The sequence below is a fragment of the Paroedura picta genome, chromosome 2 (genome assembly GCF_049243985.1).
Source record: "Paroedura picta isolate Pp20150507F chromosome 2, Ppicta_v3.0, whole genome shotgun sequence".
In the NCBI taxonomy this organism is placed as follows: domain Eukaryota; kingdom Metazoa; phylum Chordata; class Lepidosauria; order Squamata; family Gekkonidae; genus Paroedura; species Paroedura picta.
This window is the reverse complement of record NC_135370.1, coordinates 35,086,246-35,104,848: the sequence shown is the minus strand read 5'-3', so window position 1 is coordinate 35,104,848 and position 18,603 is coordinate 35,086,246. Positions and strand designations below refer to the sequence as shown.

Below are 18,603 nucleotides of genomic sequence, written 5' to 3'. Positions count from 1 at the left end.
GTCAGAAGCCTTGCTGGGCCCAGCCACTTCCTAAAAACACAGATGCACCAAGAAATGAGTGGGGTGCCCAGATACCCATGTTCACTATGTTGGGAACCCCTGATCTGCAGCAACATGCTGTTTACCTTTCTTTGCAGACTATGAAAATTATCTGCAGATTATGAATATAGGTTTTGAGAGACAGAGAGGATGCCAAGGAGTTATATAAGTTAATTGAAAGGGAGTCGGCTGTTGGAATCTGCTCCAGTAAATACTGGCACACAGTAGACAGCAATGGCAAAAAGAATAAAGAGCAATAGTTTAGCATATCCGAATATCTTAATTGCTTTGCAGGCATGTTCCCCATTGTCAGCATTACCTTTGTGGCTTGGGAATTGCTAAACCTAGAACGGCCTTGACTTTCATGGTGCAGGGATGCCAAAACCCATAATGGTGTTGATGATCCAGGTCTCTCTCTCTCCTTTTCATCTGAACCATGTCCTGCAATTTCTCTCCTTGCTTATGGCTGTGATCAGGATTTTGGACGCTAGGTGAGTCAACTGAAGCTGAACCCTGTTGGTTTATACAAGGGAAATTCCATTAGCTTTAATAGCTGTGTGACTAAATTTAGGCATGTACATCAATGATTGCAACACAACTTCACTTGTAATAGGGCTCTCGTTTCATTTGCGTATAAAATGCTGCAACCATCTGAGCATTTGATCAGAGGACCTCCTTTGGAAATCTTCCCCTGAGCCTCTAGTTCAGTCCCTCTAGTTTGTAATAAGGACATGAGAGGATTGTGTTGGAAGCAGAGTTGCCAACTCTGGGCTGGAAAATACCTGGAGACTTTGTGAGTGGAGCTGAGAGTGGGCAGGATTTGGGATGGAGAGGGACCTCAGTGGAGTATAATGCTATGGAGTCCACCCTCCAAAGCACCCGTATCCTCTTGTGGAGCTGATCTCTATTGCCTGGAGATGAGCTGGAAAATCGGGGAAAACCCTGGTTCCTATTAAGAAAACTTTCTAGGAGTAAAACCCACTTTCCCTAGCTGGAAAAGAGGGACACTGTAAGGCAGTGGTTCTCAACCTGAAGGTCAGGACCCCTTTGGAAGTCGAACGATCCTTTCATAGGGGTCGCGGCAGGGCGAGCAGCTTGGTGGGGGAGGGGGCACCACCACTGTTGCCACTCCTCCTGAAGGTGCCCGCCAATTTATAACCAATTTATATACAATCTCTTGTGGAGCAGGGTGGTAAGGCAGCTGACATGCTGTCCGAAGCTCTGACCATAAGGCTGGGAGTTCGATCCCAGCAGCCGGCTCAAGGTTGACTGAACCTTCCATCCTTCCGGGGTCGGTAAAATGAGCACCCAGCTTGCTGGGGGGGGGGGGTAAAACAGTAATGACTGGGGAAGGGAATGGCAAACCACCCCGTATTGAGTCTGCCAAGAAAACGCTAGAGGGCGTCGCCCCAAGGGTCAGACATGACTCGGTGCTTGCACAGGGGATACCTTTACCTTTTTATATACAATCACGAACAATGGCTCTTCACACCATTGGTCAGTTTCAGTTTAATTTCTGTGAAAGAACACTTGCATAATTTTATTCGTGGGGGTCATCACAACATGAGGAACTGTATTAAAGGGTCATGGCATTAGGAAGGTCAAGAAGCACTGCTGTAAGGTGCTTCTTTTGGACCAAGTGTACCAGTACTCAAGAGGGGGCAATAGAGCGAGTAGGGGAGATAGGTCAGTTTCTTATGGATCCTTCCTTTTCTTAAGTTCTCCTGCTGTCCCTTTGTTTATCCAGAACGATATTCTTAAGGACTTCCTTCCAGCTTTGTGTGTCTTAATCCAACCTCCCTGAGGTAATGATGCACTCTCAGCGTTTCTCTTCATCCGAACTTGGATAGGGGAGCTAGAATGTCTGTTCTTCTATTTCTTTCATTGTATGGAGTCCCTTAACGATAATCCATTTCTTTTCTAAAGAATCTATTTCTTTTTTAAAGCAACAAACCTTGTGGTAACTTTTTTCCCTAACAGGAGCATTACAATTAATGCAATTTGATATATTTTCAGCTGTTTGTCTGTCACGGCTATAAACATCCAAGAGAATATCGAATACCGGAACCAGTTGTTTTCCAGTACCTTTATTTATTTATTTTATTTATTTATTATATTGGGTGTATGTGTTAAGCTTTTGATATGAGGAGATGGTTTTTAAAACAACAGCCTAAACCAGCCTTTTTCAACCTATTGACTGTGGAGGAGCCCCTGAAATAATTTTTCGGACTTCGAGGAGCCCCGGAAGTGATGTCAGCTGGCCACGCCCCCTGACATACCTCCAGAAGAGGCATCACTACCCTCACCCTTAGCCCTCCTTTGTTCTCTCCCCCTGTCTTTGCTACTAGTATGGCAGCTCTGCCTCATATAGGCTGGAAAGAAGAGTAGGAGCTGAGAAGACAGATTGCCCCCCGATAACATACCAGTTCAGAGCTCTCACAGATTCCCTATTTGGGAATCCTTGGATTAAACAAACAAAATCATATTCGTAAACATTTTTGTTATTTGAAATGAAAGCAGATCTTTTAGTTATGCATCTTTGTGTTCATTGTATTGTCATAGAATTTGGCCCTATTGTCAGGGAACAGGTTCTAGCCATGTTATATCTTCTTATTTTCCAAAATATTATTTTATCTGTTTTTGCACAACTCCAAAATATTTACAATTTCTAGAAATTCGTTGTTTGCTTATGCATCTTAAATTAATTTTATTACTTCAGCAAAAACGTATATCATATTTAATGTAGCTCGCCAATAAATTTAAAGTAATAAATGCCCTAGTTTCTTGTGAGCCAGAATTGCAAATGAATCCAGTACTACATAGAAAGAATGAGAGAAAGCTGAAAATTACTATAAAGATATATTCAGGTGGTCCGAAGTATCATGACAGATTTGAGTTCAATGCCTTTACGAATAACAGAGATTTATTCAAGGTGTGAGCTTTCGTGTGCATGCATACTTCCTTAGACAATGGAACAGGGATCATAAGAGTATAGATATAAGGAAAAAGTAAATTAGTAGCAAATTAGTAAATTGTGTCACAACATCCTAAATATGCAGTATGCTAATTCTTTGCTAGAAAAGTTAATCAGTCCTTTGGGTTCAGTTGTAGTTCAGAAAAACATTAGGGAAATAAAATGTCAGAGTTAGTAATTAATGGCAGGCAGAAAAAAATAATTAAAAGACTAGTTGCTCAACCCGTCTGTCTCCACCCAAACATGGAAGCATCCCCACAAGTGACAAGCCATGCTGAGTTTATCCCGTTCTGAGACCAGAGAGTTAGATTCTAAATTACATTATGTACTACTTACATCACATTACAGTCACATTGTCCCAAATAAAATAAAAAGAAGAGGGGATTGTAAGGAGCGTGGATATAAGAATTTAATTATAGAATCATAGAGTTGGAAGGGGCCAACCCGCCATCTAGTCCAACCCCCTGCTCAATGCAGGATCAGCCTTAGGTTAACAAAGCTTTGTAATATCCATCAGGTCCCCCCTTCCCACCCCCTCCAGGCTCATCATTGGCCATTTAAATCAACATGACCATACGTGGGTCATACCACCCAATAAATGTTTAACAAACTTGAAAAATATAAATTAAAAATTAATTAACCCACCCATTGGGGAAATCCATCCAGGGCTGTCAAGAAAGCCTGCACTAAACCCTCTGAACAATTGCCGGGAAAATAATTTTACTGTTTCCAAACCAGAAATCCAAGTTGTTGTTTTTTTAAAGTGCTATCTAAAATATTCCATTTTTAATTGGAATTTTTTAAAAGACTGTGGAAAAATGGGGAAAACTTAGCATTGTCTTGTATATTATTCTTCAAGCCTTTACATCTCTAATAGTGCCCATCAATTGACATTAATAGCATGTGTCAAATTGGTGACGATTTTCTGGTCTCCTGACAATAATCATAGTTTGGATTGTCTTCATCTAGTGGAGCAAATTAAAGTACTTTGTAATGGTAATGCAGACGCAACAAATGTTGTGGAAGATGTGGTGTCTGAAATAAGGTACAAAGAGGATCTGCTTTGCACTTACTGTGAAATAACCATCTCTGCAGAATCATGCTGGAATTGTTACATATAGAATAGTGTTTCTCAACCCAAAGGGGGTTGTAGGGTTGCGTGCTGGTGATCACGGAAGCCTGAGGTGGCCAGTGCCACGGAGGGGAGGGGTGGCGCCGGCACGCTAGCCAGTGCCCACCCGCAGGTGTAGAACTCTGTGCCTGCGTGTGGGCGCACTCTTCACACCATAGCACTGGCCGCCTCAGGCTTCCATGATCGCCAAAGCAGCCGAAGTGCTCTGGAGCACACAACCCTCATGCCATTAGGAAGGGAGTGGCGGCAGCCTTGGCAACCCCTGGGAAAAGGGTCGATCAACCCCCAAAGGGGTCGTGACCCCCAGGTTGAGAACCGCTGATATAGAACGTAGCGTTAGTCTGATATTTGTAATAACAGGATTGTTTGGGCTGGTTTGTTTTTAAAATGTTGTTAACTAAAAGTAGTTACTATGCATGTGTTATGTCGATTTCCCCCTGAAAACCTGGCTCCGGTCAGCGTTCATCTTGAGTCTGCCATAAATTTCCGGTTGGATCATGGTTTGATCAGAGCCTAGACTTCTGAAGTGATCCACTGCAGACTAGACAATAGCTTTTAAGATGATTTGAAGAGCCTTGTGACTTACTACTTTAAGGGGAGAATGTTCTGTTCCACTCTGCGAAATATGATATGATCTATAACTGTATTAAAAAGGCCTTTTTTGGCATATACGTGGTGTTTTTGTTATATTGAAAGTTGCAACTACGATAAATTACTGTGTACTTGCTGTTGAAGGCATAACTAAGCCCCTCTGGAAGGGGCTTGGTTGTGTGCCAAATTTTCTTACATCCATATATCAAGTGCTCCTGCCTTAGAGGACATTCACAGGCTGAGAGGTTGGTCTGGAGAGATGTAGTCTTGTGCCAGAATATTCTGTGGCTTGGGTTATGTGTATATTTCTTGAGAAGCGACCACCACGCGGGTACACTGCATACCCCGAATTCCAGAACTCCTAGGCAAGCTGGCAGATGCATTCAGCTTGCCTTTTGACGGTGTCACTGTAAGGGAATTGGTCTCCTATATGCAGCTTTTTCTCCTGAGATTCTCCAGTCTTTGAGAAAGAAGAAAATCGAGTGCATTTTCCAGCTGTTTCTGTCCCCAAGAATATCAATAGGATACATCCTCCGCGTGAGTGTTTCACTGTTTTGTACCGGTTGGTTCTCATTGTATCCTGTGAGGTCATGTAACATTTATTGAACTGTGGCAGCAGATATTAACTAGATTTTCCCCCTCCTCTCTTTCTACAGATTTTTGTCGTGGTGCATTTTGTCATTATGAGATGTCGTCTCTCAGTGCCTCATTTGTGCAAATTAAATTTGACGACCTGCAGTTCTTTGAAAACTGCGGCGGCGGGAGTTTTGGGAGTGTGTATCGAGCCCAATGGATATCTCAAGAAAAAGAGGTGGCTGTGAAGAAGTTACTTAAAATAGAGAAAGAGGTAAGCGCTTGCTGAACTTTCAGACTTTTTCCCTTTTGCCTTTTTGATTAACAAACTTTTGCATGTGAGTAGTACTCTCAGAGATTCAGCCTATGGCTGCATGCAGAAGAGTCAGAGTTACATTCTTTGGCGATTTTTAAGATCTACAAGAATAAAGTAAAATAACTCTCTTATGTCCATGTGCTGAAAATGCAGGGCTGCCTTTGAAAACAAAATCACAGATTGTTGTTTTCTCGGTTGTTGCTTGCTTGAAATTGAAAGTTGAATTGCAGCCTAGAGGTGCAGCATTTAGGTAAACCAATTCTGTATTTATAGACACATGTTCTCATGCTAAAAGGCATTCGCAGTGTGCATATGCCATTCTATTTTAAAGTAACTTTACTCACTGAAAGAACATTGTTTATGCACAGCTAGCAAAATGCTGCACACAAATGGCATTGGCATGATTGCGATAAGGAATATTTCTTCCGCAGAAAATCGGATTATTATATCCACTGAGTTCATTGGGGTTTTCCCAAGTAACGAAGTGTTTTGCAATCTTTGATCTGAATGCTGCACAGGATTGCTGATTATGGGCAGTACTTAAAATGGTAATTAATTGGCCATAATCCCATGCATGCTTGCTTAGGGACTGGCTCCCGTTGAATTTAACGAGACTTAGTTCTTGGCAAGCGAGCATAAGATCGAACTGTACGTTGACTGTGACAATAAATAAAGTAGCAAGTGAGAGATTATACTTTTGCATCAGTGAGTCCCACTGATTTGTCTCAATGAGGGTGACAACAGTTTTGTAGGAAAGAAATACAATGTAAAATGTTATACCCAATTAAGTGCCTAAATGTAGAAATCAGAGTTGTATTGTGTCTGCTTAACCTACTGAAAGCTAGCCTGATCTCTGATGTGTGACAGAAATAATATTTACCCAATCCATATTTGAAATGTCTACAAAAGATGTACTATTATCCATCTGTGTTAGCTATGCATATTTTTCATGGTGGCTGTTTAGATCTGCAGGGACAAAGAACACCTGGATCAGTGGTTCCATTTGTCATCAAAATAGGTCAGAGAACAAGGAACTCGTCTAGGCTTTACAATAGTTCTTATTGATTGGATCTGGATTTTGAGACTTCACTGTCCTAAGCAGTCTTATTTTGAAATATATCTTATTAAAATCAGTGGGATATTCAGAACGCCCTTTGATTCTTAAAGTTCCAGCATGGATTTCTACCTAGTAGACGGTCATTCTCAGCGTCTTCCATTTTAATTCGATGTTGCATTCTGGCATCAGATGTCTGCTGCCTGGGTACCTGACTAATCTCAGTATTCCTGAGATTAATCTGGTGTTAAAGTTCTTTTATTATCAGTTATAAGTTACAGTGGTCTACAGCACTGCACAAATGTTAGATATGGGTTCTTATTTTAAGATCACTGCAATTCTGCTGCAACTCATGCCCATAAATATATTTTTGGTACATAATTGTGAGCCTAGAGCCCTTTCTATCTTGGAAACATTTAATTAAATCCTTTATTTGCTGTTGTTTGAACCAGGAAATAAAATGCTCATGCTGGTCATGGGCATTTGGCTTGTTTCCTTTGTAATGAGTGTCAAATATTGATCATGCTTCTTTAGTGCACTGCAAAACAATATTAAAAAAATCATTACAAATATTTATTAAATGAAGTGCACTGATACAATGTATTAAAAACAAAGTAAAAACAACACATGACGGAGTAGACCAAACATATTTTGACCCCCAAGGGTCTTCCTCAGTGGTCAAATTATTGTGTGAAATGCTCTTTTGTATAAGATCAAAATCTAAAGGCTGGCTGGATGGCAAAGAAAAATCTGTTCAGTGTAGCTCCAGCTTGTGATTCTAAAGTGTTTGGTTTGGAGCTCACCTTCTAAAATATATGCCTCTGGCACGCATGGAAATGCACTCTTGATGTAGAATTAGGCAAAAGCTGAGAGTGGTGGCCTCAAATAATACATATTTTAGAAGGTGGGCTCCAAACTTAACAGATTTTTCTTTGCCACCCAGCAAGGCTTTAGATTTTGACTTTATACAAGATTTTGATCTTACACAATATATTGACCACTGAGGAAGACCCCTTGGGGTCGAAATTTGTTTGGTCTATTCTGTCAGGTGCAATTAGATATGTATTTTTTTACTTTGTTTTTAATACATTGTATCAGTGCACTTTGTTCAATAAATATATTTGTAATGATTTTTTAATATTGTTTTGCAGCTCAACTTTTGGGTTCCTGACTTCTGTTCAGGTTGGGATTCGGTTTCCTTTTTTGGTTTGCATCTTTAGCGCACTGAAAACCTGTCATAGTTGGATGTAAATTTAAATATAATTTTGGCACATAAATTTGTTAACCTGTGAGGCTGAGAAAGTGGCATGTGTGGTGGTTTATTGTGAAACCTTTCGTGGTAATAAAATACCTTTGCATACATAATGTGTACAAATGTTTGCGATGCCTTCTTAATAACAGAAATTTGTTGGCTGTAATCAAAATATCGGCAGCAGATTTAGAAAAGTAGTTTGTATGCAGTTGTACCATCTTGATCCTGCTTTTTCTAGTGAACTCAGTCCAGCATTTTAAGGTTATTTCATTGTATCCTCACAATCAATCTGTGAGGTAGGGCAGATTAAATGATGGCCAAGGCAACCCAGATGAAGCCAATGAACAGTAGTGTTGCAAATACGATTACTTGAATATGTGAATTCTAGGTAGTTTCTGTTTTTGTTTCATTATGGCTTATTTTGGTTTATTTTATCTTTATGGTTTATTTTATCTTTGAGAGGAAAGGTCTGATTTCTTTAGACACACATTTTTTAAGATGACCAGATTGTCCCACTTTTGGAGGGACATCTGGGGGCACCTGGCAAATTGTACTTATGTTGCAAGTAAAAATATGTATATCACAATACTGTTTTTGCGTTCTATGCGTTCTATGAAAACTTTTGTTGCTCCATATATTAATCAAGGACCCCCCCCCCCCCAGTCAGTGGTGTCCCGCTTTACCAATGTTAAAATCTGGTCACCTTACATATTTACCTTAAATGTTTCTGGGCTGTGCCTAGGACATCAGCCCGAGGAGTTGAGTCAGGAACAAACTTCATCTATATGGCAACAAGTTCCTTGCATTTTTGATGAAGCAGCTGTCACTCACAACTTTGTACTTGATTAGGGCCTTGTGTTTAACTTAGCTTGAATTCTTCACTGGTTATAGAGATTACAGTGAGGAAACTGCAGTTAGCAAACCTTTAGGGCATAGTTCAAGATGCTGATTTCAGAGTGGGAGGTCTTAAAATAGTTTGGAATGCTGAAGTTCTGAACTGGAATTTTTAAAATCACAATGCCTAGACGTGATGGAGAATATCTGCTTACATATGGATTTAAATACATGATACGTTTTGCTCACTGGATGACTCTGGGTTTCCCCGAATGGAACAGGTCAGCTGTAGGAATGTCATTTTTAAAGATGAGAAGGATCACTGTTTTCAGAGTTTGGAGCAGCACACTGTTATGTAAATAAATTCCCTGGGAGGGCTGTTTCAGGGGCTGAAAGTGACTGGGAGGGGGAGGGGGCAGAAGCCTCCCCCTAAGTAGTAGTTCAAAAGTAGTAGAAAATCAGTCCCTCTCATCTTTAAAATGACATTCCTGCAGCTGACACATTGGGTTCAGGAAAGCAACAATCATCGTGTGAACAAATGTGCTATGTATTTTGATCCTCAAGTACTTCCATCGAAGTGGATGTTTTTTCCAAGAATATTCAAGCTCAGACATGAATGGTGGCTATTTTGGTAGTTGCTCTGGAGTTTACGGTAGACATTATCAATAATATCACATTGCTTGGGTTGGTTTATCAAAGTGGAGTTTCACTGGGTAGCCATAAACCAGAGCTCAAAGCCCCTTCATCATTACATTTGATAAAAGAGAAATGGCCCCGTGGGGTGACGTCTTGCATGGATTCCTCTTCCTTGCTCATAGACCAGAATTTATTTTTTCCTATGGCCAAGGCTGTCTGACAAAGGAGATTGAAGCTGGGGAGGGCAGTCATGCAATGAAAGGGGCAATGAGTGAAGTGTCAATAGCCAGTTTCTCTTAAATACCTGAAAAAGTCCCCCTTGGTGTTGCAGAGTGACCTAACCGCTGTGGGCAGGACAGCACAGGGAAACCCCCATCACTGCTATGCTTAATCAACAGCTGCATTGGCAACAAGAAAACCTCAGTGCATCATCACTGCATGTTATATATTAATAGGGCAGAACATTTACAGCTGAATTTGTCTTAAAAACGTGGCTCACAGAAGCAGGTATGAGAAATGCATACACAAATAACCCAGGAAACCAAATAGAAAAATACCCAACAAAACCCCAGAAAGAACAAACAGCTAGTTGATTAAACCAGAGTGGAATAAACTGCACATGACCCCATTTCTAACAGGGAATTAAATATAGACATATTCTCTGGGCATGCTGTTTATAAAGCCTCTTAACTCATTGCTATGGCATGGCAGGAATAAATTTCCTCCAAGGAGGTTTGTTGAAATGTTGCTATTAATTTCATTTACGTGCTCTTTCCCTCCTAACTGAAACTCAGATTTGGGTCAGTGCTTTTATATGTTCCATTTTAATTTTACTAGATAGATTCGAGTCTAGTAGCACCTTAGAGATCAACAAGGTTTTGGGGAAATAATCTTTTGAGAATCAAAACTCCCTTCTGCAGATAGCTTTGACTCTTGAAAGCTTATACCCACAAAATCTCATTGGTTTCTATGGTTATACCAGCAGCATGAGTTCTCACTAGGACTAGAAAGCCTTGTCAGCTGAACCCTGCCACAAGCCGGTTCCAGGAGCAGCAGGTAATACATCTAACTGATGATGATGTCACACCAGTGCTTTCCCAACTGCATTGGCTCCAGATCGGAGACCAGGTCAGGTTCAAGGTTCTGGTACTAACCTTTAAAGTCCAAAACAAAAAGGAGAAAATATCCTGACCCAAATCAAAGTCAAGAACCTAAAAAGGTCAAAATAAGGGAAATATTAATTTAAGCCTCTGTAGTGTTCTGCCCTCCAAACATTTTGGGACTAGGCTTGTGCATACTTCGGCCGCTTTGGTGGCCTTTCATGCCAAAGGTGGCCAGTGCTGTGGTGCAGGGGGGAGGGGCAGTGCGGGGCTTGAGTGCGGGCCTCCGCCTTGACCAGTCTTGGCTCCAACCTGGTGTAATGCTCTCCCTGAGGAGATCAAGGCTCTGTAAGACCTTAAACAGTTCTTCAGGGCCTGCAGATCAGAGATGTTTTGCCAGGCCTACAGTTGAGGCCAGAAAATTAATACCAAGGAAACACCGACGTCCCTACTTACAAAACAGAAAAAACCACCATCAGCCCAACAAAAAATTGGGTTCCCTCTACAAGGCGGTTTATGAATACCATTTAATCTAACAGCATGATATGATTGGATTTAAACGTTAAAAACTGTTTATCAGTGTAAAGTTATTTCTATGAATTCCTGTTGGGTTCTGCCCTGAGCCAACTGGGAAAGCCAGACTATAAAAATAAAGTTATTATAAATACATATTATTATTAAAAAGAAGCAATTTGAATGGAAACTTAAGTCTTTGGGGAAAATATTGCTTTCCTTTATTTTTGCATTCCTTTTTGGGATGGAGATTGTGTTGACAAGATGACGAATAGGTGGCATTTGCAGTTAATGTTTTGTACTTATGAGCAAGGGAAATAGATAAGTAAAGGCTCATCTATATGTTTTTTTTAATGGTTTATTGTATGTTATTTTAACACGATGTACACCAGCTCGAGATGGCTAAGCTGAGACGGGCAGTCCTGTAAGTCTAATTATAAATTTTAAAAATAAACATTGCATTAGGCTGTGATGCTTTAGAATGCACATAAAAGTGTGCATGTTTAAATGCTCATCCATAAAACAAAATCCCTGCATGTAAAAACTAGCATGTCATGGGAAAAGGCTGAGCTATAATCTTCTGAGCTATAATTCTTGATTTAGGAATATTCACTCTCACATTCTTAAGTAGCATAGTTCCAGAAGGACTGTGTTTTTTTTTTGTCTAAAAGCAGACCAGAGGTAGACCATAAAGAACTAGAGAAACTTTCTAAATATAGCCTAGGGAAAAGATACTTCTTTGGCCTGGTAATCTAAAAGGCACTAAGTCGGCATCAGGTGAGAACTTCAAGGGGCCAGGTGTTCCACAGGTGAAGTTCCAACACAGAAAGTAGCCATTTGCATTGTTTCTTAGAGCCAACTCACGTGCCAAGGTGGCCATGCGTTTTAACTGTGGCTGCCAGTGCCGGTTTATAGAGGAAAATTTGGCCATTTAAAAAAAGTCATGAAGACCTGATCCTGATTGGGCTTACAACATGGGGGTAGGCCAGCAGTCCTGTCCCTCCAATGATTTTTCCTGTGCTCGAACAGTGACTGACATGGCTCAAGATTTGCCCTTGGCAGCAGTTTTAGATTAGCAAATTCTTCTGTAAAATTACATTGGCGGTCACGGATTGAACCTATGGTTGCTTAAATGTGTTGTTTGGATCTCACAATCTCAGGGTCAGATTCTGTGTCATGGCCTTCTTTGATTGTCTCAGATTTCCTGACCAGATTTCAATCGGTTAGCCATGTGTCAACTGTGAATTTTCTGTGTGGAAGTTAGAGAACCAGTTTGGTATAGTGGTTAGGAGTGCGTACATCTAATCTGGTGAGCCAGGTTTGATTCCCCAATCCCCCACATGCAGCCAGCTGGGTGACCTTGGGCTCGCCACAGCACTGATAAAGCTGTTCTGACCAAACTGTGATATCAGGACTCTCTCAGCCTCACCCACCTCACAGGGTGTCCGTTGTGGGGAGAGGAAAGGGAAGGCGATAGTAAGCCGCTTTGAGACTCCTTCGGGCAGAGAAAAGCGGCATATAAGAACCAACTCTTCTTCTTCCTGGATTTACAGAGGTAGGTTAGGATTAGACACAGTGTGTGAGGTAAAGGGTCTTCTTCCTGTACCCTACACCATTTTTGAGACCTGAACTGATGCTAGAGGACCAGTGATTGCTCTGTTTGGGGAAAGTAATGCATGCTCCATAGACAGCGTGCCCAACCAGGAAAATAGTGCCCTCTGAGGCTGATTGGGTTGGCAAATGGCATAGAGAGAAAGCCAGAAATCTCTTCTCCCCACAGACTGTGATCCCACTCTGAATTGAGCCCTGAATTGAGCTTTTGGGCATTGAGTTCCCGGCAAGGAGCTTGCAGATGACATGTGATTGACTAAAAGTCAGGTCAGGGATTCCATAGAAAACTGTAACATCTCGTTTAATCCTCTGGCAAGGCTGTTCTTCTGTTTATGCATTTTGTATAAAAGATCCTAAAAAGCAGAGACGTCACCCTGCCAACAAAAGTGCGTTTAGTCAAGGCTATGGTCTTCCCAGTTGCAATGTATGGCTGCGAAAGTTGGACCATAAGGAAGGCCGAGCGTCAAAGAATTGAGGCTTTTGAACTCTGGTGCTGGAGAAGACTCTTGCGAGTCCCTTGGACTGCAAGGCGAACAAACCGGTCAGTCCTAGAGAAGATCAGTCCTGACTGCTCTTTAGAAGGCCAGATCCTGAAGATGAAACTCAAATACTTTGGCCACCTCATGAGAAGGAAAGACTCCCTGGAGAAGAGCCTAATGCTGGGAGCGATCGAGGGCAAAAGAAGAAGGGGATGACAGAGAATGAGGTGGCTGGATGGAGTCAGTGAAGCAGTAGGTGCAAACTTAAATGGACTCCGGGGAATGGTAGAGGACAGGAAGGCCTGGAGGATCATTGTCCATGGGGTCGCGATGGGTCGGACATGACTTCGCACCTAACAACAACAACAATAAAAGATCTTATAACAGCTTCAGGATTTAAAGCTTTAGTATATCTTGTATGTTCTCAGTTCGAATCCAAGGCAAACCATTCAACATCACAGTGATCCAGGTCTACGCCCCAACCACTGCTGCTGAAGAGGATGAAGTTGATCAGTTCTATGAAGCCCTACAACACCTTCTAGAAGCAACGCCCAAAAATGATGTGCTTATCATCATGGGGGATTGGAATGCTAAAGTAGGAAGCCAAAAGATAACCGGGATAACAGGCAAGTTTGGCCTTGGAGTACAAAATGAAGCAGGGCACAGGCTGGTAGAATTTTGTCAAGAGAATACAATGGTCATAGCAAACACTCTTTTCCAGCAACCCAAGAGACGACTCTACACATGGACATCACCAGACGGTCAACACAGAAATCAGATTGACTATGTGCTCTGCAGCCAAAGATGGAAAAGTTCTATCCAGTCAATAAAAACAAGACCAGGAGCTGATTGTGGTTCAGATCATGAGCTTCTTGTTGCAAAATTTAGGCTTAAATTGAAGAAAGTAGGGAAAAGCACTAGGCCACTCAGGTATGAACTAAATCATATCCCTGACGAATACACAGTGGAGGTGACAAATAGATTTAAGGAATTAGATCTGATAGACAGAGTGCCTGAAGAACTATGGACGGAGGTTCGCAACATTGTACAAGAGGTAGCAACTAAAACCATCCCAAAGAAAAAGAAATGCAAGAAATCAAAATGGCTGTCTGAGGAAGCTTTACAAATAGCTAAGGAGAGAAGGGAAGTGAAAGGCAAGGGAGAAAGAGAAAGATACACCCAATTGAATGCAGAATTCCAGAGAAAAGCTAGAAGAGATAAGAATGCCTTCTTAAATGAACAGTGCAAACAAATAGAAGAAAACAATAGAATGGGGAGGACCAGAGATCTTTTCAAGAAAATTGGAGATATGAAGAGAACGTTTCATGCAAAGATGGGTATGATAAGGGACCAAAATGGTAGGGACCTCACAGAAGCAGAAGAGATCAAACAAAGGTGGCAAAATTATACAGAAGAACTATACAAGAGCGAGCTTAACATCCCTGATGACCACAGTGGGGTAGTTACTGACCTGGAGCCAGACATCCTGGAATGTGAAGTCAAATGGGCCTTAGGAAGTCTGAGCAACAATAAAGCTAGTGGTAGTGACAGCATTCCAGTTGAACTATTCAAAATCTTAAAGGACGATGCAGTAAAAGTGCTACACTCAATATGCCAGCAAATTTGGAAAACTCAACAATGGCCACAGGATTGGAAAAGGTCAGTTTACATTCCAATCCCAAAGAAGGGCAATGCCAAAGAATGTTCAAACTACCGCACCATCGCACTAATTTCTCATGCTAGCAAAGTTATGCTCAAAATCCTACAAGCTAGGCTCCAGCAATATGTGGACCGAGAACTTCCAGAAGTACAGGCAGGATTTCGAAGAGGCAGAGGAACTAGAGATCAAATTGCCAACATACGCTGGATCATGGAGAAAGCTAGGGAGTACCAGAAGAACGTCTACTTCTGCTTCATTGACTATGCTAAAGCCTTTGATTGTGTGGAGCACAACAAATTGTGGCAAGTTCTTAAAGAGATGGGAATACCAGAGCATCTTATTTGTCTCTTGAGAAATTTATATGCAGGTCAAGAAGCAACAGTGAGAACTGAACATGGAATCACTGACTGGTTCAAAATTGAGAAAGGAGTTCGGCAAGGCTGTATACTGTCACCTTGCCTATTTAACTTGTATGCAGAGCACATCATGAGAAATGCGGGATTAGAGGAGTCACAAATTGGGATCAAGATTGCAGGGAGAAATATCAACAACCTCAGATATGCAGATGATACCACTCTAATGGCAGAAAGTGAAGAGGAACTAAAGAGCCTGTTGATGCGGGTGAAGGAGGAGAGTGCCAAAGTTGGCTTGAAACTCAACATCAAGAAAACAAAGATCATGGCATCCGGCCCTCTCAATTCCTGGCAAATAGAAGGGGAAGAAATGGAGATAGTGACAGATTTTATTTTCCTGGGCTCCAAGATCACTGCAGATGGGGACTGCAGCAAAGAAATTAAAAGACGCTTGCTCCTGGGGAGGAAAGCTATGGCAAATCTAGACAGCATCCTAAAAAGCAGAAACATCACCCTGCCAACAAAAGTGCGTTTAGTCAAGGCTATGGTCTTCCCAGTTGCAATGTATGGCTGCGAAAGTTGGACCATAAGGAAGGCCGAGCGTCAAAGAATTGAGGCTTTTGAACTCTGGTGCTGGAGAAGACTCTTGCGAGTCCCTTGGACTGCAAGGCGAACAAACCAGTCAGTCCTAGAGGAGATCAGCCCTGACTGCTCTTTAGAAGGCCAGATCCTGAAGATGAAACTCAAATATTTTGGCCACCTCATGAGAAGGAAGGACTCCCTGGAGAAGAGCCTAATGCTGGGAGAGATCGAGGGCAAAAGAAGAAGGGGACGACAGAGAATGAGGTGGATGGATGGAGTCACTGAAGCAGTAGGTGCAAACTTAAATGGACTCCGGGGAATGGTAGAGGACAGGAAGGCCTGGAGGATCATTGTCCATGGGGTCGCGATGGGTCGGACACGACTTCGCACATAACAACATATCTTGTATGTACTTAATTGTATACTAGCATTTTTTAAAAGGTCCACCATTTGCTCAGAGGATACTCCAGTCCGATTGGGAAGTCACATAATGAAAACACAACTTATTTTCAAATTGTCCTAAAACTCCACTGCATTGTTTTGGAACTATTTGACATTAAGCTGTGCTTTCTCATTACTTGACTTTCCAATAAAGACGGGAGCACGTAAAGTCCTTTGAGCAAACGATTACTTATTCCCCATTACTTTTACTCCATCTTTTAAAAATACTTAAATGGTCAGTAGTTACATTCTAGGGTCTCTTCTTGGTGGAATTATTAATGCAATCCTGGACGATTTTTATTTTGTTCTGATTTTAAGAAGTCACCAGAGAATATATTTGTGTCTTAGGGAAAACAGACATTTTTAAAAAATCAAACAAATCATGCTGTAAAGGGACATTGCTCAGAGGCTCATAAAAGTTCCTCCGTGCTTGACACTTTACCATTTCAGAAGCGCATGAAGAAAGTTTCCTTTTTAAGAGGCTGGCATAAACATTTATAAGGAAACACTGAGCACCTGTTTATCTTAGCTTGGCGCTGCACAGAAACGCAGAAAACTGCAGCTCAGTTCACTCAGGCGGACCTGGAGGTTTGCTGCATCAGGACACGAGCGCCCTAGGGTTGAGGGTAATATAAGAACAGTGATGTCAGTCTGTAGCATTAAGCATGAACACTGACTTTGCAGTGATGCCACAACGGTATTACAGGCTTGTGACACTGGAGCAGATTTTTCCAGTAGATTCCCTCCTGTGATGTGATGCTATGTGATAGATTGCAAAAGGTTGCACAGATTAGTTCATCCTTCATTTTTGCCTTTGCACATTTCCCGGCTCTGTCTCCTGTCTCTTCCTGGAATGGTTTGGATGTCTCATCTCTCTCTTCAGTCCCGTGTTTGTGCTGTTTCTAGCACTGTGCAGAAGGAAATATAGCCGAGAATAGGGATACTTTCATGAAGTTCAAGGGTAGTTGAGTTTTTCGTTTTTGTGGGGTATTTTTCACAGAACAGGAAATGAAGCGTCAGACTGTCTTAGCATGAGGAGTCGTAGCTTGTTTTAGCCCCGCTTTGGATTTCTTTTGGATGCTGTGAGTCTACTTTAGTGTTTCCGCGTTTGGCCTTTCCTCCCCTTTTTTCCCAGGCGGAAATTGGCAACATGCTTTCTACGCTGAGTCCATTGGAGGCAGCCTCCCATCATGCTTTTCTTCCTTCCCCTTTTCAATTTTGTTTGCAGAATGCTGCTTGCTTGCCCCATTGTTTTCATTGTGCCCCTTTATCCCACCATTCTGCACCCTTGATCACCTGTTCCCTTTCCCCAAAATGTCCAGAATGTGTTTTTTTAAACCCTGAGTTATCACATTATTATAACACTGCTGTTCTATAATGCAGGCAAAAACAGTAAAAAGCCATCTGAATAAAATAAAATCGTCTAGAATTATACGAAACTTAAGCATTAGACATAATATGCCCCAGCCATTATTACCATCAGTTAACTTATTTTGGGCTCTGTACAAATAAGCACAAAATTTGGTCACTTGGCTAGAAAAAGACAGGTTTTCACTGTTTAATAATTTGTCTAAGCAAGTCTCCTCTGAACAGTTGTCAAGTTAACCCAGGAGTGGGAGAATAAACTTAGCCCTTGGCTCTTTATAGTAGGGACAGCGAAGGAGAACCTGCCCTGTAGATTCTGTCTTCCCCACTGTGCATGGGCAATGCTGCAGTGTAAGACTGCAAGTCTCCTTTTTTTAAAAGCCCAGAAACCATTGTAATGCCATCACCACCCCCTTTTTTTATGGTAGATTTTTCAGAACAGAAAGGGGGAGGGAAGATGAAGACGAGGAAAGGGGTGTTCTTAAATGACTCAAAATGGCGGACGCAAGAAACTCCAGAAGTGGCGTGATCATGCAGAATTGGTTGGGAAGCATAGGTGTGTACATGCCCACCCAGGCCACTTTGGGAGAGGCTGGGTGGGTCAACATGACACTGTATGGTCATATCACCCTAGAAATGTTTAACAAATTTAATTATAGATATAGATATATAAATTCCCACCCATTCAGGAAACCCTTCCAGGACCTACAAGAAACACCTGACTTTCATGAAACCCTGGTTGAGAAAGCCTGGTATAAAGAATGGTTAATAACTCTTCTCATGGAAGGAAAGACATTCCAAAAGAGACTTTGGCCTCCAACAAACAGCTGCCTTTCTCACAGATTCAAGGTTTCCAGGCAAAGAAAAGCAATAAAAGGTTTCCTAATCCATCTGAACCGAACTGCAACTTGGCTTTTCTCTAGAACAGGCTGTTATGGCCATGCTTCCCACCCTGAAGTTACACAGGCCACTGGCAGCTGGCACCCTGCCCATCAACCTAGGGAAATACACACAGTCTTGGTGAGGAAGAGTGTCATCAGTTCATCCCAGATTCTGTCCCCTGGTGAAGAATTGGTTGCCACTTCCTCTCCAAACTGA

At 41.8% G+C, this 18,603-nt stretch overlaps 1 protein-coding gene across 3 annotated transcripts in view; it reads left to right on the top strand.

Annotated features, from left to right (window-relative positions):
• Nucleotides 1-18,603, top strand: part of MAP3K20 (mitogen-activated protein kinase kinase kinase 20) — a 146,938-nt gene that overhangs the window by 23,613 nt on the left and 104,722 nt on the right. For 2 of the 3 annotated variants that reach the window (XM_077319696.1, XM_077319698.1), the window contains exon 2: nucleotides 5,393-5,583. In XM_077319696.1, the coding sequence (XP_077175811.1) occupies nucleotides 5,425-5,583 (159 nt within the window). In that variant the 5' untranslated portion in view covers nucleotides 5,393-5,424. Of the gene's footprint in view, nucleotides 1-4,970; nucleotides 5,274-5,392; nucleotides 5,584-18,603 lie in introns of those variants that run through there. The other variant, XM_077319697.1, reaches the window with a different exon arrangement.